General features: G+C 43.6%; 1 protein-coding gene across 3 annotated transcripts in view; it reads right to left on the reverse strand.

Annotated features, from left to right (window-relative positions):
- The window catches only part of FANCL (FA complementation group L), an 81,105-nt gene extending 62,680 nt beyond the window's left edge, over positions 1–18,425 (reverse strand). The window contains exons 1-5 of one of the 3 annotated variants that reach the window (XM_075925524.1): positions 17,911–18,218; positions 15,071–15,129; positions 13,810–13,870; positions 7,939–7,995; positions 4,515–4,612 (exon numbers count right to left, since the gene is read on the reverse strand). In XM_075925524.1, coding sequence (XP_075781639.1) covers positions 4,515–4,612; positions 7,939–7,995; positions 13,810–13,870; positions 15,071–15,129; positions 17,911–18,003 — 368 coding nt within the window. In that variant the 5' untranslated portion in view covers positions 18,004–18,218. Of the gene's footprint in view, positions 1–4,514; positions 4,613–7,938; positions 7,996–13,809; positions 13,871–15,070; positions 15,130–17,910 lie in introns of all 3 variants that reach the window. The other 2 variants (XM_075925523.1, XM_075925525.1) reach the window with 2 other exon arrangements.
- Positions 18,426–18,727: the final 302 nt, after the last annotated feature.

Below are 18,727 nucleotides of genomic sequence, written 5' to 3' on the forward strand. Positions count from 1 at the left end.
CGAAAGCATACCAATTTCAGAAACCCTTTTGCACCAGGAGATGGTGAATAGGAAAGATAGTTTCAGTGAAAAGAGGAAGAGCGTTACCAAATGTGAAGATGAAAGATGGTATTAGGATAAAAAATCATGACCGGAATCTGCATATCACAATAAGACTGATATGACTGGTGATTCTCAGGAGCCTTTTCTGATTATGAGTTTCTCATGGGTTTCTTAAAATTGCAATCACTTGCAGTTGCCAACTCATGTTTCCCAGAAACAGTAACGTTTCAGGTTTCCCAGAAACATTGACCTTTCATGTTCCCCAGAAATAATGACCTTGAGCCTCAGTGTCAAGACATATTTTAAAGACACTAGAATATCCTTTGCTTCAACTGATTTTGCCCTGATATGGGCCTCTTGCAATACCAGTATCTAAACTTCAAGCAATACATAGAAATAACTCTGAAATTTCCTCCAAGAGATCAAGGGGATGTTTGTAACCTTCTTAGAACAAGTAACTTTAGTTCCTTCCTCCTAATATCCCAGATGAAAAGCCAGGCAACCCTGGATATTGATTTAGAATAGGTCCCTGATTATGCTATGTGGCAAGGGGTGTGTATGAGAGCAGGAGTTGGAAGAGGTTTCAGGCGTATTTAAATCAAATTTGAGAACAAACGACCTAAGGCTCAATGAGAAAATGATTATAATTACTGTGGTCTATTGCTTCACTCTTAGTAGCTGAGAGGTGAAAGAAATAAAGCCATTTAGCCCACTTCTGAGATAAAGATACCTCAACCTTTGCACTTGAGAATCCCTCCCTTACAGAATACTTCTCTTGGCTTTCCAAGTGGACTTGAATGTAGATAGGTTCAACATCTAACCTACAATGCACTGAAAAGCTAAATTGGCCAGACTACATTCCCTTTGTTCTTAATGCATCTCACTGAACAACCAACACTGTAGAACCCTAAGAAATAGAATAAGCACTTCTATCCAGAACATTAACAAGGGTAAATCTCCAAAGCAATGCTGAAAGTTTTCTGCCTTCTTAGCAATTATCTATACACCATTTTTCTGCAAAGGCATCTTCAGGAATTAAGTAATGAACTTTATGGACCATAACAAGACAGGGCATATGCCCTATCTCCTCTGTGGATTACACTACCTTCAAGTCTTACAGGAGTTCAAATATGTTCTCATATATCAGTCCTGAAGAAATTCTGCAATTTTGCTATGGCTCCAAATGCAACAATTGCAGAATTCTCCCAGGACTAATATATGGGGGTCCAGCTATGCTCGAGCAGTCTCTCTCGAGCCAATATCAGGTAGCTGTTAAATAATATTAAGAATGAACTCACTAGGAGATACTAGCACTACATCTGGACCAAAATCTTTAAATATTGAATTGCAGCCATTCCCGACTAGAAGTAAACTAAAAGTTTGCCAGGTATCTACCAAAGACCAGGAGCCGAGTCAGTTTTTTAGCATAGGAGAAGTTTGTAAAGTATCTTTCATTTCTCCTCCAAAAAAAGGGTTGTCTTGGACAATAAATTGGGAGTTTTGTGAAAGCTGCAATTGGTCTTTCCTGTTGTTCACTAAGAGCCATGCTTTTGAAGGCTTTTGGATACTTCCTAGGTCCACATAACACATTGATAAGGTAGCCAGATACAGATACACCTCTCCATTCCACTTGAAGGGAGCGATGTGAAGTCCTCCAACTTGACGGGACAAGATTACAAATGTTAAGTAGGAAAAAACCCACTTTTGGCTTAGGTTAGCTCAGCTCTCCTCCTGACCACAACACTGACACAGCAGTATGCTTTACTCCTGCTGACTGCTACCAGCTGGGCTATTCACCATTCAGAGTGAGCATGCCACTCTTGAGTTGCAGATCCTCTGAGTCCACAGCAAGATGAAGTGGACAGCAACAACAGAGCACTGTCACTGTATGTGCAGCTGCCACCACATTGATCCTATTGCCAAGTTCAGTGGGAAGGGTTGGAATCAAGTTGGAAAACTGTCCTCTTGTATATAGGTCGTGTTAGGGCTTTTTGGTATAGCAGAAACTAAAATCTCTGCACAAGTCTCCCCAGTCATATCATCCATAGATTTTCAGTTTTCTTTTCATAGTCTGAATTTTTGGGAAAATAATGTAAAAATGGATTTCAGTATTTCCACCTGGAACATTGATTTCCCTATTAAACTTGAAAGTCCTGAAATCTAAAGTGGTGTACATGCTATTAGATTAATATACTTTAAGGCCAGAAGGGATCATCATAGTGATCTACTCTGATCTCTTCCACAAACCCTTGCCCACTCACTGCTGTAGTAGACCTATAGTTTCTGGATGCATTACTGTAGTCTTCAAATTATAATTTAAAGACTTCAAGTTACAAAGAATTCACAGTTTATACTAATTTAAAACCTGAAACTAACCCATGTCCCATGCTGAAGAGGAAGGCTAAAAAAAAGGGGGGGGGGTTTTTTGGGCCAATCTGACCTGGGAGCAAATTTCTTCCAGACCCCAAGTATGGCAGTCATTTGGACCAAACATATCAGCAAGACCCACCAGATTCATACACCTGTGAAAAAATATCATAGTAACTCAGAGCCCTCCTCTATCTAGTGTCCCATCTCCAGCCATTGAAGATATCTGCTATTAGCACAGATAGGCCACATGCAATTGCAGGTGGTCTCAGACACTCCCCTCCAAAAATTTATCAAGCTCTGTCTTGAAGGATGTTAGGTTTTTAACTACCACTGTTCCAGAACTTTACTCTTCCAATGGTTAGAAAACTTTGTCCAATTTCAAGCTTGTTCATAGCCAATTTATATCCATTTGTTCTTGCGTCATTTCATCTCTGCTACTAAATGCACAGTAAGCAGGAACATCTCAAGGATTAGAGCCCCCTCCCTCATCTGGCAAGCTATTTTCACATAAGGCATACCCAGCTGTCTCCCTGTCTGGAACAGTTACATTAAAAATATATTATAAAAAATGGTGGTCTGATTGACAACTGAATCAATATCTTATAACAGTGTTTCCCAAATGGTGTTCCCTGGAACCCCGGAGTTCCATAAAGTGAAAATAAGGATTCAGTGAGAAAATTCCATTACAATAACATTTTATGATTTAAAAAATTAATATTTAAGCATTTATGAATTTTATTGAATACAATTTTCTTTTGTGTTTGCCATGGTAAGCGTCCCTGTGTAATGCCAGCTTAGCCAGAGTGGGGATGATGATGTCACTATCAGTACCCACTCTCCCCACCTCTAATATCATCAATTCACAGACACTTACCTTCCTTCCTCCCCCCCCCTCCCCCCCCCGCATCTCCCTCCTGTTCTGAAATGTGATTTGTCCTTTTCATATGTGTTCATTTTTTTTAATTGTATCCTTTGGTATATATGGTTGTGACTATTTTCTTCCACTATTTGATCTGAGGAAGTGGGTCTGGCCCACGAAAGCTCATCATCTAATAAACCATCTTGTTAGTCTTTAAAGTGCTACATTGTCCTGCATTTTGCTTCAACTATCAGTACTGAGTGTGCAGTCAGTCAGTGGTGCAATCGCCTGTTATAGACCACCGTAAATCCCCGTACTCACACTCAGTGGTCTACTTTTTCATCTCCATATATGAGACTGTTTTTAGGGGCTCTGCAAAATTCTTTCGAGTTTAAAAGGGTTCCGTGGACAAATAAAATTGGGAGACACTGCCTTATAGGATACTACTTGACCAACTCATTTCCAAATAACTGATATGCAACAGATGCTCATAAAGAGACCAAGTTCCATGATGTTGATTTTGCTTGTATGAATTCCCCATCTCTAGTCACAGCAATATGAACATCTGCCACACTCAGGGCTCAGAAAGAGCTGGAATGGACCCAGACAGTTTGCAGCCCAGCGCAGGCTCCCCCAAAACCACACTCTTCCTCTTCTACACTGTGGAACCACAATGCATCCCTGTACAGAAGCCTCCATGGCTGCAAAGGAGTTAGAGTCACCTCTCAGACAATGTAATGTACTTTGATGTGCTAGTTTGTTAGAACAACTGTGTGTCATAGAGGCTTTTATGAAAGGATAAAACATTTGCTGGCACAAAAGTAGCTTTACCTATTACATGTAACTCAGATATGGTGACATCACTTATCTTCCACTATTTAATGAAAAGTGTCACGATCAAATGATACACAACTTAGGGAAAAAGCAGGAGGGAAAACGAGAAAGAAGTTGTATTAAAAATATTGTCTATGCTGACAGTTTATAGCACACATAAAAATTGATTTCTTTATAGTAATATGTAGCATCTTACCCTTCAGGTCATTTTTTTAATAGCATGATGGGCCTTTTGGTTAATAATAGTTTTAGAAAAGCAAAAGGCAGTAGATTGTTATTTTCACTATCAAACTGTTTGACCTGTACAGATTAAATTAATTGACCAAAGGTACTTTTAAAACAGATATGCTGAGTCCATTCATCCAAAAGCAGCATAGATATTCCAAAGGTAACGAAAACCAAAACATACTTATCCCAACCCAATGTTTCTATATCTCTGACAAGAGATGAGTAGTATTCTGGAGGCGGGGGTACATGCAGCTCTTGTGCATTCTTTAGAGCAGCTTCCTGTTAAAAGAATATTTAAAGACGCCATTATAAATGGTACACCATTCAGTATTTTGAATCTATTCACAGTCATACAAGTCATTCAAAATATTAAGTTTAAGTAAAATTAAATTATAAATTTGTTTGTTTTAGCCTCTAAATGAAGCAAATAAAAGGATTTTGGTTAACTACTTAACATTTTTAAAAACAGATATTGACACTGTAGTCTTTACATGTAAATATCAAGTATGCTTTAAATTTGTTTGAAATAACACTTCAAAATGTAAAATGTTCTGTTAAGTGCACAGCTTGGAAACAAAGCTGAGGAAGAGCTGGTCAAGTGCTTGTTCCCAATGTCCTAGCAAGCAATTTTCCCTGATAACAAAGTCAAGGGCCATAGAAAAAAAATCATACCATATGTTCCATGTTGTGCTCATGAACAGTGCTACTAATTTCCTAGAAGCGTGTTTAAAATGTTAAGTTAGTATACTTCAAATTTTATTTTTTTACTATTTCCAAGCCAGCTGATCAGTGGCGTTCAATGACTCTTCTCAGGAAGATAGATGAATAGCACCACGCAATGTATGAAAGTAGTCAAGGGCTGAAATGATAATCCAGGAAAGATGAGTGGGGAGTATGGGGCAGAAGTGGAGATCAATGCAGATGTGAAAACATAACTTGAGGCCTTAATCATGAATGGGAATTGGCTACAGAACAGTCAGAAAAAACCCAGTTCGAAGGAAGACCAAGGCAACCAAGTTGCAGACCAGATTTGTACAGAAAACAGTACCCTTCAGGAAAGTTACGGATGCACCAGGTGAAGTTTCTATGATAGAACTGCATAGATCTTATTGCATTAAGTCCCGTTCACCTTCCCAAGAATTTGTTTCTGTGCCTAAACTCCTTTCAGTTCAGATTGAAACAAAAGTTTTCATCAGGTAATCCAGAGCCATATCTCTAGTTAACTCAAACAGACCTCAGCTAGGAAGACAAAATATCCACTCAAATGAAGAGCGCTAAATAGTGGCTTTGGGAAAATGAAAGAAAGAATGCCCCTACTATTTAATTTAGTTATTTAAAATATTTTTACCTCGCCTCTATTTAAAATATTCTAAATGGGAATATCAAAAATGGATCAAAAACGAGGCCCAGGTTTTGTTTTTTGGAGGAGGTATACTATGGCCAATTTGGAATAGATATGTTAGTCATATGGTGGGAATTTTCGAGCTATTAATTCAACATTCCATAATGTGTGATTGTGAATTAAAAGCAGCAACCAAAGTCTTTAGTCATAATGCCATATTTTCTTAATAAAACTGCCTATTACAGTTAAGATATCATCTCATAACTCTTTCACTCTGGCTCTAAGTTGGCTAAAAGTCCCCTTTTCGCAATACTAACAAAAGATTTTCCAAAAGTCTTTTAAGTAGTGTTTATTAGCATATCTGTAGCAACCTAAAACTGAAGTGTACAACAGAATTCCTGGATCCGCAGCAATAGGCACCTATTTCTATTTTAGATGTCTCTTTGTAATAAGAGCTAGAAACAGCAACGTTAAAACAGATACTGGAGCAAAATTCTACAAAAAGGAATGGAAAAATCATTTAATAAACAAAGTCCTCCATATTAGTTTACAGACAGAACATTAACTAATAGATTATATTTACATTAGTTAAAATAAGTGAAATTTTGGCTTCATGAAGAAAAAATCTGGACGCTCAAGGACATTGACAAAGATTTCCCCCCCAGGAGATATAAAATAAAATCAATGGATGGCTTTAAAGAGCAGGGAGCCACATAAGAAGTTCTGGTTGATATTTCCATATATTTTGCTGCAACATTCTCAATTTAAATGTTTATTACTTTGGATGAAGAAAGACTCTGCTGAGTCAATCTACAGAATATTCATAAAACATTTATTAGCATTCTGCTGTTTCACAGAAGACGACCAGCCCTTTTTGTGCGTGTAGGAAGTAGTTTGTAACCAACATGCAAAAAGCTACATACAGAGCAAAAAGAAACTGGCTACAGTTGCCCTGGTGTCCAGCCAGGCAAAGACCGAGACAGAACAATTGACATAGATTGAACAATTGGCTCCTGAGAGACCAAGGAGATCCATTCATTCCTCTGTAGTCCAGGCAAGAGAGTGCATGCTGCTAGGAGCCAGTAGTTATGTGTGTTCTTCATGCAGAGGAATCTCAAAGGGGAAGGAAACATGTCCGTGTAGCTGGACATAGGGGAGTAGAGTTCAAAACAGTGAGCAGTGCTACAGTGAACAGACCAGGTATGGCAACCTACTGAATGCAGAGTCCACAGTGACACTTTGTTGCCACAAAAGGGTCTATAGCTTGTCAAGATGGTTTTATTTGTCAGTAAAGTATGAGAGTTTTGCCAGCAGTACTGTAATGTGATCACTTCTTGTCAACAAGCTTTCTTTTGTCCAAAGCTGTGTAATGCAGACAAGGCCATCGTAGCAGCAACAATGGGAAGATTCTGGAGGGTCGGGGTAGAGCAGGAATAGTGTAGTAGATACAGCTGTCAACATTCCCAAAGGGTGTATCTATACTGTAAAAAACCTATAGCAGTCAAGAGACTGGATTGTAAACAAGACAACTATATTTTGTATCATCTTACCAAATCAAGTTACGTGGAATGCATTACTCCAGTATAGCTGAAGGGTGGAAGAGTTCAGTTTGCTTATAAATGTAGAACCTCCCCCTTCCTGCTCTGGAAGACGATATCAAGAGAATGATCCTCTGTATCATCCACCCCAAACATACAAAATCATGGTAGTAATTTCTGTATCAGTGTCTCAAACTCACAGTGCGCAAGCCATCTACAGGTTGGAGCATGTTTGCAGTCTAACCCAGCAGAAGGTATGTCTGAACCCACCACCAAACCCAGTCACTGCCCTGCTCTCTTCCCCCCCATAGTACCCTGCCTCCCGAGGGACCCGGTCCCGGGGATTACTGGAGGTGAGGGGAAGAGGAGCACAGGAGGGGCCTTAGCATGGGGTAGCGGCAGCAGCTAATATATTTCAGACTGTAGATGGCCCATGGCCCATGAGTTTCTATCAAGATGCTTAAAATAACAAGGTCACTTACTGAGCACTGGATTATTACTTCTAGAATGCTCACTCAAACAGTCCAATGAGTAATTATCAGATATTATAATTACTAAATATTTAGCAACTAGCTGTCTGTACTACTAAAATTGCAATATTCTAATAAGATGAATTTTAAAACTTTAAAAAGCTAACAAATTCTCATAGCTTTCTAAAAACAGACAAACAAAAAGAAAGAGAAAACTAAGACTACTTGAAGATTCCCTTGAAATATACTACTCACCAAAATAGTTTTAAGCTCCACCATAAAAGTGACCAGGTCAGAACAGTGTTGCAATCTCTGGAGAGAAAACATTATCAATTTTATTTCCTTTATCCAATATGCTTTGGTAACAATTTTAGTTTCATTATCCATTTTCTGGTATTAGAATAAATCAAAGAATGTAAAACAGGGAAAAAAATTAAACAGATTTAAATTATATTTTTAAAAGAACAGAACAAACCAATGTCATGGTCAGAAATTTTACTGAATAAAGTAAGTATTTTTTCATATAATTTAACTGAATCTGACAAACAATGAGAACACGCAGTCTTTTATTCACAGCCCCGTTAAAAATCTTCTCCGTTCAACTAAAATTAAATTTAAACCACATCCTCCCTGTAGTGGTCAATTGCGGAAGAACTTTGTACATGCTAGTTTAGGGGTAGTAAGGCCTGCATTCTTTCCCCCCTTTCCCTTTTCCCTTTATCTGACGAGCCAGAAGCAAGTCTTTGGGAACATACGCCACTTAAGGTAAGCATTGTTGCCAGTATAGCAAGAACAAATATAAGATAAGGGTAAAGGGCAAGAACGCATAAACAATTCTGTTTACCCTAACGTACTGATCACGTAAACAAGGCCAAAGAACAAGATGATCCAGATCAGAACCAGATTGATAACTAACAGCTAAGTCCTACCTCAGCATGTAATGAGTAAACCCTGGAAATTTCCAAACTGCAAAACAAGGCAGGGAAAATTGGATTTAAGGCTGCCTGAGACCCTAGCAAATCGGACTTCACTGATAGGCTTTGAGTACCGGCGCCTCGGAAGCTGAGACAACCTCCCACTTCGTCCGCAGCCTACCCGGGGTCCCAGGCTTGCAGGAAGGGACGTAAGATATGCCGATTCTTTGTTATATTGTTCTTCCATTTATGGGACACAGCTGTTAGCTGTCAAGAAATAAACTACTTGTCTGCGTCTACACTGCACCCCTTTTCCAGAAAAGGGATGCACATTAGACAAGTCGGAATTACAAATGAAGCGGGGGATTTAAATATCCCCGCTTCATTTGTATAAACATGGCTGTCGCTTTTTTCCGGCTCGGGGCTTTGCCGGAGAAAAGCGCCAGTCTAGACGGGATCTTTCGGAAAATAAAGCCTTTTCCGAAAGATCCCTTATTCCTCTTAAAATCAGGAATAAGGGATCTTTCGGAAAAGGCTTTATTTTCCGAAAGATCCCGTCTAGACTGGCGCTTTTCTCCGGCAAAGCCCCGAGCCGGAAAAAAGCAGCAGCCATGTTTATACAAATGAAGCGGGGGATATTTAAATCCCCCGCTTCATTTGCAATTCCGACTTGTCTAATCTGCATCCCTTTTCCGGAAAAGGGGTGCAGTGTAAACACAGCCCTTGTGTTTCACAGATACCTTTGTACTTTGGGAACCCAGTGTCGGACCTGAGACTTACTCTGGCCGGCTACACTCTCATATTTGGGTGGAATAGAACATTTAAACTTTAAATCCCTAATTTCATTCCTCTGAGTAATACATCAAACTCTGCTCCTAAAGAGCAGGCTGCAATAAGTAAGTTTTGTTTGCTAGCTGATGCTATGTATGTATGAGTACTTTCTTTGGCAATTTTTTTTGTCTATCAGGAATGTGAAAAAGCCATCACTTGACCAATGTAAGTTTCACTGACTTAAGTGCAGTTGTAGATAGCACTATACCAGTAGCAAAGCATCTCACACCAGCTATCATTACTTGTTGGGGTAGATTTAATTATGCTGAAGGAGAAATCTCTCCTATGGTCATAGAGCAGCTATACACAAGCTCTTACAGTGGTACAGTTGCAGTGGTACAGCTGTGCCACTATAAGATCCAAAGTGCAGACACAGCCCTATACTAGCTTTTTTGACAATCTTAGGGTACGTCTACACTACAGCGCTAGTTCGAACTAACTTAGTTCGAATTAGTTAATTCGAACTAAGCTAGTTCGAACTAGCGCATCTAGAACTAAAAACTAGTTCGAACTAGCGTTTTGCTAGTTCGAACTAGTAAGTCCACATTGAGTGGACTCTGAACAGGGCTTAATGATGGCCGGAAGCAGTGCCGGCAGGGCATAAAAGGAGGACTTAGAGCATGGAGATGCTGTCTCAGGCTAGCCGAGGGCTGCGCTTAAAGGGTCCCGACCCCCACCCCGGACACACAGTTCTAAGGGGTGCCCCGCTTGCAAAGAAGTTCTGGCATGGAGTGCCCTGAGTGCCCACACTGGGCACATCACACCACTCGGCCATCAGCCCGGCTGCACTTGCCGCAGGCTGCCATCTGGGGAGAGGGAGTAATTGGGGGGCTGCAGGAGAGCTTCCACCCCCAGAAGCCCGCAGAGCCAGCCCAGTCCTCCCCATCGGGGGCTCGTACCCCATTCCTCCCTCACCTCCTTCCACTTGCCCTTCCCTAGCCCCCCTTCTTATTGATGTACAAAATAAAGATAACGTTTCTTCCAACATTGACTCTGTCTTTATTGAACAAAACTGGGGGAGACTGGGAAAAGGAGGTGGGAGAGGGGAAGAGAAAGGCTGGGAGAGGGGAGGGCAACTAACATGATGAGGGGTTGGGAACAGGTCCCATATGAAGAGAGGATAAAGAGACTGGGACGTCTCAGCTTAGAAAAGAGGAGACGGAGGGGGCATATGATAGAGGCCTATGAAATCATGAGTGGGGTGGAAAGGGTGCATACAGAAAAGTTCTTCATTAGTTCCCATAAAGAAGGACTAGAGGACACCAAAGGAAAGGAATGGGTAGCAGGCTTCAAACGAATAACAGAAAGTTCTTCTTCACAAAGCAAATAGTCAACCTGTGGAACTCCTTGCTGCAGGAAGCTGTGAAGGCTAGAACTAGAACAGAGTTTACAGAGAAGTGAGATAAAGTGATGGAGGTTGGGTCCATGGAGTCCTATTAGCCAGAGGGTAGGAGTGGTGTCCCTGCCCAAAGTTTGTGGAAGGCTGGAGAGGGATGGCACGAGACAAATGGCTTGGTCATTGTCTTCGGTCCATCCCCTCCAGGGTCCCTAGGGTTGGCCGCTGTTGGCAGACAGGCTACTGGGCTAGATGGACCTTTGGTCTGACCCAGTACGGCCATTGTAAGCTCAGGGCTCAGTGTCGGGGGTCTCAGTGGACCCCCTTGATTTTCATGCACACCTGCTCCTGGGTGGCCAGGCTGGCAGCTCTCCTGCCCTAGACGGCCACTTTCCTGTGCCTAGTGCGGAGATCGTGGACGAGGTCCACGATGTCCGCACTAGCCCAGGAAGGTGCCCGCCTCTTGCGGTCCAGGGCAAACTCCCGGGAGCCGCCAGCCTGGTCCCGGCAAGAGGGGGTGGGCTGGGGGGCATCGGGTGGGTGGCTCTGTGCCGTGCCAGGTGCAGGGTCTGCTAGCTGGGTGCTGGCAGGCTTGCACCTGGCACGGGCACCGTAGCCAGCCCGTGCCCCTTTAAGGGGTCCGGGGCCGGGAGGGGGGCATAGAGTTTCCCTGGTGTTGGCCAGAGTGGCCACCAGGGAAACCTGGGGAGGGCTAGCCTCCCACTAGTTCGAACTAAAGGGCTACACAGCCCTTAGTTCGAACTAGCTAGTTCGAACTAGGCGTTAGTCCTCGTAAAATGAGGTTTACCTAGTTCGAACTAAGCGCTCCGCTAGTTCGATTCAAATTCGAACTAGCGGAGCGCTAGTGTAGCGCATAGGAAAGTTAGTTCGAACTAACGTCCGTTAGTTCGAACTAACTTTCTAGTGTAGACATACCCTTAATGGGATCTTGGAATGAAGGTAGCTGTCACAGTTTTGTAGCCAGGGTAGCCCTCTCACTTTCTGTGCTCTGATCACCCTTCTTCTACAGGTTGGACCTCCCTCCTCCTTAAGACCTAACCAGTCCCGAGTGACGGGATTTGCCAGATCAGGGGAGGTCCCTCCCATCATGGCCCATGCTGCTCTGCTGCCCCCAGCTAGAGCTCCAGCCCAGCCGCTACTGCTCAGCCGCAGGGGCCAGAACTCCCTGCTGCACTGTCCCCTGAGTCCCCCCGCAACATGAAGCACCTGGCTGAGTTGCCATCCTTCCTCCCCGCCGCTCCTCCCCTGCAGCCCAATCTTCCTATACCTGGGCTCTGTGGTCGAGGAATATCCATGGCCCTGCCGGACCAGACTCCCGGTTAAGGGAGATACCACCTGTACATAAAGTCCATAAGGATAAGTTCTTGTGAATAGTACCAAAGAACAGAACGAAAAAAAAATGAGGTAAAATACAACATTTTCGGTAGTGGGCTTTTAAAAAATAGCTCCTCATAAGATGGCAGCTGCTTTGATGTAAAGCATTGGTACAACTTAATAATTTGCAAAGACTGAAAATTTCAGGAGAATGGTAAAGTTATTTTTACAAATCTTCACTTATCTCTTTTCAGGCTAAAAAGTAATTCTCCAATCACCACAAAACAATACAACTTTGCTGTACAGTTAATAGAATGTTTTCTTAAATACTTTTGTATGTTGAGGAGGAGTACAAGCTTTTCAAATGTAATATTCATATACAGGCAGTCCCCGAGTTACGCGGATCCGACTTATGTCGGATCCGTAGTTACGAACGGGGATTCTCGCCTCAGAGAACTAGAGCAGCGGGACGCCTGGTCCCGCCGCCCGCCTTCTCCGGGGTGAGAAAAGCTGCTCCCCGTCTCCCTGGTCTGCTGGCGGAGCCAGCAGACCAGGGAGATGGGAGCAAAGCGGCGGAGCACCGGGGGCTGGACCCGCGGCCGCTTCCAGATCAGCTGGAAGCGGCGCGGGTCCTGCCGGGTGCTCCGCCGCTCTGTGCAGCGTCTCCCTGGTCTGCAGACCAGGGAGACGCTGAACAAAGCGGCGGAGCACCCGGGGCCAGACCCGCGCCGCTTCCAGCTGATCTGGAAGCGGTGCGGGTCCAGCCGGGTGCTCCGCCGCTCTGTGCAGCGTCTCCCTGGTCTGCAGATCAAGGAGACGCTGAACAGAGCGGCGGAGCACCGGGGGCCGGACCCTCGCCGCTTCCAGCTGAAGTGGCGAGGGTCCAGCCCCCGGTGCTCCGCCGCTCTGTTCAGCGTCTCCCTGATCTGCAGACCAAGGAGACGCTGCGCAGAGCCCCGGAGGACCCGGGCCGGACCGCGGCGCTGATCTGGAAGCGCCACGGTTTGGCCCGGGTCCTCCGCAGCTTTGCTCCACGTCTCCCTGGTCTGCTGGGGGGAACGCAGCTAGTGCCCCCCCCAGCAGACCAGGGAGACGTGGAGCAAAGCCGGGGGCCTCTGGTAGAGCAGGTGGGGCACTGCCGGTTGGTCCCGCAGCACCGCTTCTTGGCGCTACTGGACCAACCCGGCAGCACCCCAGCTGCTCTGCCCCAGGCGTCCTGATTCAGCTGCTGATCAGTTTCAGCAGCGGCTGAATCAGGATGCCTGGGGCAGAGCAGCTGGGGTGCTGCTGGGTTGGTCCAGTAGCTCCGAGGAGCAGCCGCGCTACTGGACCAAGCCAGCAGCACCCAAGCTGCTCTGCCCCAGGCGTCCCAAAGTCAGCCGCTGCTGAAACTGACCAGCAGGTGACTACAGGAAGCCCAAGGCAGAGTTGCTCTGCCCTGGGCTTCCTGGAATCAGCTGCTGATCAGTTTCAGCAGCAGCTGACTTGGGGACGCCTGGTGTTCTTATCTTGAATCTGTATGTAAGTGGAACTGCTGTCCAGATTCAGCGGCTGTTGAAACTGATCAGTTTCAGCAGCGGCTGATGCCAGTTCCGACTTACATACAGATTCAACTTAAGAACAAACCTACAGTCCCTATCTTGTACGTAACCCGGGGACTGCCTGTATTTCAAGCTCACAGTTGTTTGATAAAAAAATAATATACTATACCTGTTTCACAATCTGGTGATATCCATGCAATACTCTTTTTAGATGCCAGCTACATTGTATCCTAGAAATGCAAATTTCAAAGTTTTAACTTGAAGTGATCTTAAAACAAGGAAGCAGCAAATGAAACAAGTGCATATCATAATTTATAGGCTAAGTTCTTTTGCCCCGTCCCACCCAAAATCAAGAAAAAATATTTTCCAACTTTGAATTTTTATACTAAAATGAGTTATTTATTTTTAAATGTCACTTTCTCTAACTAGAGCTCTTTAAAAATTAATAGGTAGACATTTACCTATAAGCCTGTCTACTCTAGGTTGAAAACAACAACATAATTCTTGTAAGTTAATATAGCTTCATAATAGACACTATAATTTAAAAAAAACCACACTATCTTGAAAATGTCAGAGTTAACTGCCACACATTTTAGCTGGGATACTGAAGAAGACAACAAAAGTATGTATCAAAAAAATTATAAGCATTAAGAGCTTACAAGAGTTAATTAGTTATTGCATTATAATCTGGTGACAGTTAAAATAAGAAAATAATTTTAACATTTTCTGAAAATTAGTATCTGAAATACTGATCAAAGCAACATATTTGAAAAGATTTTCATCTTACTCAATGCTCTTTGGGTCAAGGTCTATGACTTGGATATATCTGTATAACTCTTAGAACAATCGACACGCAACCCTACTTGGGCTCCTAGACTCTACAATAAAATCAATGTTAAATCACTGCCATCCTTAAACACACTTGTTTTCAGGTACTTACAACTCAATGAAAACAGTATGCTTTGGATGGGAATTTCACATAATCATTAGACAAGGAGGGAAAAAAACCCACAGAAGTCAGCTAGGGCACATGTACACAGCAGCATTATTTTGGAATAACTCATGTTATTCCAAAATAACATAGTGAACATTTACACTACAAGTTTTTATTTCGAAATAATCTCGAGCTGGAGGACTTCTTACTCCGACTCATGGTAATCTGTATTTTACGAGGAGTAACGGAAATCAAAGGAAGAATGTTCTTCCTTTGACTTCCTATGTAGACAGTGCCAAAAGCCGAAATAAGCTATTTCGACTTAAGCTACTTAAGTGATGTAGCTGAAGTTGAGTAGTTTATTCTGACTTTAGCGCTGTTACGTAGATATACCGTTACTCTGTGAAACTAGTATTTATATATGCGCACTCACTCATCTCTCCATAGTACATCAGAACAAAATGTTAAAAGTATTTATCAGGAAATATTACCTCACCTTGCATTTTTCAACTGAAAATCTGATGGTAATAGTATCCTTATATGGAAGTCTCTATCCTGGGAAATAAGTGTTTAGTTAAGATTCAAGTTTGCAGATATAGCAATTAGAGAAATACAGAAACAACTCATAAAGTAAGCTGCTATGACAAAAAATGGAGAAATAAACTTAACATGGACATTTTTCTGCATCAAAAACTGCATTATTCCAAACATTGTTTCTTTAATCAGATAAGTGTCATACTCTTGTTTGTAACCAGGTAAAGTATAGTGTGCAATATTTCATCTGAACAAATTGAAAGAGGGAGAAAAGGATAGTTTTAGGTAAGAGAACTCTGAAACTTTCTTAGTTCACACAGTGAAGACTTTCAAGGTGTGTCTACACTGCAATTAAACACCTGTGGCGGGCTGAGGTCAGTTGACTTGGAGCTCCGGCTATGGGGCTATAAAATGGCAATGTAGACATACACATTTTGCCTTAAAGTATGCAATTCCAGCTATGTAATAAACATAGCAGAAGTCCACAAACCTTAAGCCGAGTTTGGCACCATCCTCACAGCAGGAAGTCGATGGGAGAAACACTCCACCGACTTCCCTTACTTCTTGCTGGGAATAGAGTTTCAGCGTCAACAAGGGGACCCTCAGCATTCAATTTAACAAGCTGAATTTTACTAGACCCACTCAATTGAACTCCCGAGCGCTGATCTTCCAAAAAGTGAAGACACGGACCAAGAGACATGTAGTCTCATACAAAATTCTTACAGGCACTTTATTTTTATTTTAAAACCACCCTACAACTCTTAAGTTAAATAACGGTACAATTATACACCAGAGACTCCAAAGACTAAAACTGAAAGTCATCTAGCATGCAAGTGGTTTTAAAATTTTAGCTTAAAATTTTGTTTTATGAAGAAATGTGCAGTTAGGAAGAAATAGCTGCTATGCCTCTGAAGTATCCCAGCTAACACACAGCTTCATGAAAAAGTGGAACCAGTTCATAAGTAATCACTCAGATGTGTGCGCACCTGAACACACTGTTCTGCAAACTATAGAAGTCCATCTGATAAAGACATCACAGCCCTAGTCATTTCAGGACAATGTAGCACTTTAAAGACTAACAAGATGGTTTATTAGATGATGAGCTTTCATGGGCCAGACCCACTTCCTCAGATCAAATAGTGGAAGAAAATAGTCACAACCATATATACCAAAGGATACAATACTATGTGACTATTTTCTTCCACTATTTGATCTGAAGAAGTGGGTCTGGCCCACGAAAGCTCATCATCTAATAAACCATCTTGTTAGTCTTTAAAGTGCTACATTGTCCTGCATTTTGCTTCAGCTACCCCAGACTAACACGGCTACATTTCTATCACTATTCTAGTCATTTCAGTGTGATTAAAGTTAAACACAGTACTGTGTTTGAAATATCAGGCTTTACATTACCTTATACAAAAAAATCCACATTATACACATTTCAAAGAAAGCAACTATCTATATAACTTGAAATTATAGTTATGAAAGCATCGGAGATGAGGAACATAGCCATGATTAAATCAAAACAAAACATACACACACTTCCATGCTGAATAGCTCATTTTTAATAAAAGGATAATTACGGGCCACCTTAAAATCTTGATTTGTCATCAAGACATAAGACAAGTCTACAATGTTACACTGGTTTGAATAAAGAGGTGCATCATATCTAAGTTAAACTACTGCAGTTTCTGTGGTAAACAAGGTTCTCTAATTGCTTATTTAAGTCACTAGCTGGTCAGCCATAACATCAGCAAAGACAAAAATAATGTCTGGGGGAAAAAAATGTGTCCTAATGTTGTTTTTTAAGTTATGTATTTACATTGCTCCAAGAAACGGACATTCCAAAGACACTGTCTTACAGTGGTTTCATAGAATCATAGGACTGGAAGGGACCTCGAGAGGTCATCGAGTCCAGCCCCCTGCCCTCAAGGCAGGACCAAGCTCTGTCTACACCATCCCTGACAGATGTCTATCTAACCTGTTCTTAAATATCTCCAGAGAGGGAGATTCCACCACCTCCCTTGGCAATTTATTCCAATATTTGACCACCCTGACAGTTAGGAATTTTTTCCTAATGTCCAATCTAAACCTCCCCTGCTGCACTTTAAGCCCATTACTCCTTGTCCTGTCCTCAGAAACCAAGAGGAACAGATTTTCTCCTTCCTCCTTGTGGCACCCTTTAAGATATTTGAAAACCGCTATCATGTCCCCCCTTAATCTTTTTTCCAAACTAAAAATGTTTTTTCAAAAACAGAACAATAAAATATACTCCCCATAACCTTAACTTTCATCATATATTACAATTCAGAATTTTATTGCATTTAAAATATCCTCCCTACTCCAAGAAAGCAAATGTAACCCTGAACTTTCCAAGGGTCACATAACGATGAGTCACTCTTTCATTAGGGTACCAGAAAAGTAGCAAGAAGTAACTAACTTTAAAAGGGGCAGGGGCAAGTTGGAAGTCACATTTCTCCGGCTAATGATTTGGCAGAAACAGGAAGCCCTACGTCCGCTAGGAAAAGCTACTGGGGGAGAGGGACGGGCTGGGGAAGTGGGAGGAAGGGCTGGGACAGGGTCTCTCCCCTTTATTCTGAACGTCGTCAGCTTCGCGCGTCAACCTTCACTCGGGTCAAGTACGGGACCTGCAGTGACAACAAGGAAGAAGTGGACCGAGAGTCTATTGTGGGGCCCTGGCACCTCTGCTGACTTGGGGAGGGGGGGGGAAAGACTCCGTCCCGCGCTTAGTGGGGGGGGGGGAGGGAGAGGCTGACTCCCTTGGGGCGGCGCTGCCGGTACCTGCGCGGTGACGAACCCCTCGTAGACGCTCCCCTCGCGGTTCTGAGGCAGGAGCAGCGGGCACTGGCGCAGTAGCGCCCCGGAGCCGGCCATCCCCCGCCCCGCGCGCGCCTCCCTCTCTCGGGTTCGAATCAAATCCCACGCGCCACCGCCTCGCGACGGGTTACGCGCATGCGCCGCCGCCGGTCGGAGGCGCCGGGTTCGGTGGGGCGGGTGGAGGGGGCGTGGCTGTGCCGGGGGTGGCGCGCGCAAGTGCTCAGCGCTGCACGGCTGCAGGAAAGTGCCACCTGTAGCGCTGGGCTTTAGTTCAGAGCTTCTGCCCTGCTCTGCGTGCCTCAGCTGCCGCGGGGGGGGGGGGAGCGAGGAAAGGTGAGAGCCCTGGGCCAGGCAGCGCAGCTTCGAGCCACTGCCCCAGTTTAGCCAGCAGTTGGGAGCGTGCGCTGAGTGCAGCGCCCAGCCAGGGCTGTCCGCCTCTCGGAGCCGAGCAGTGGATCCCCACTCCCCGGCTATTGAGCTCTGCTGCCTGGCCCGAAAGGGCTCGCAGAGTCCTCACCAGCAGTGAAAGTAAGTGGGTGCGGAGTGCGCAGCTGTGACAAGAACTGGCTGAGCTGGGCCTATTTGAAATCATGGGAAGATGGGCGGGCAAAGCCCCTCCCCAACCTTATGGGAGGGACACTGAACCTATGTTCAACTCAATCCAGGGGACAAAAAATGACAACAGGGTCAAGGAGTGCAGGTCACAGGTTTAAAATAAGGGAACCGGATGGGGACACCGAGCAGAGAACCCCAGACAGCGCCCACTGCTCCTCAAAGCTGT

The sequence above is a fragment of the Pelodiscus sinensis genome, chromosome 3, assembly GCF_049634645.1.
Source record: "Pelodiscus sinensis isolate JC-2024 chromosome 3, ASM4963464v1, whole genome shotgun sequence".
In the NCBI taxonomy this organism is placed as follows: domain Eukaryota; kingdom Metazoa; phylum Chordata; order Testudines; family Trionychidae; genus Pelodiscus; species Pelodiscus sinensis.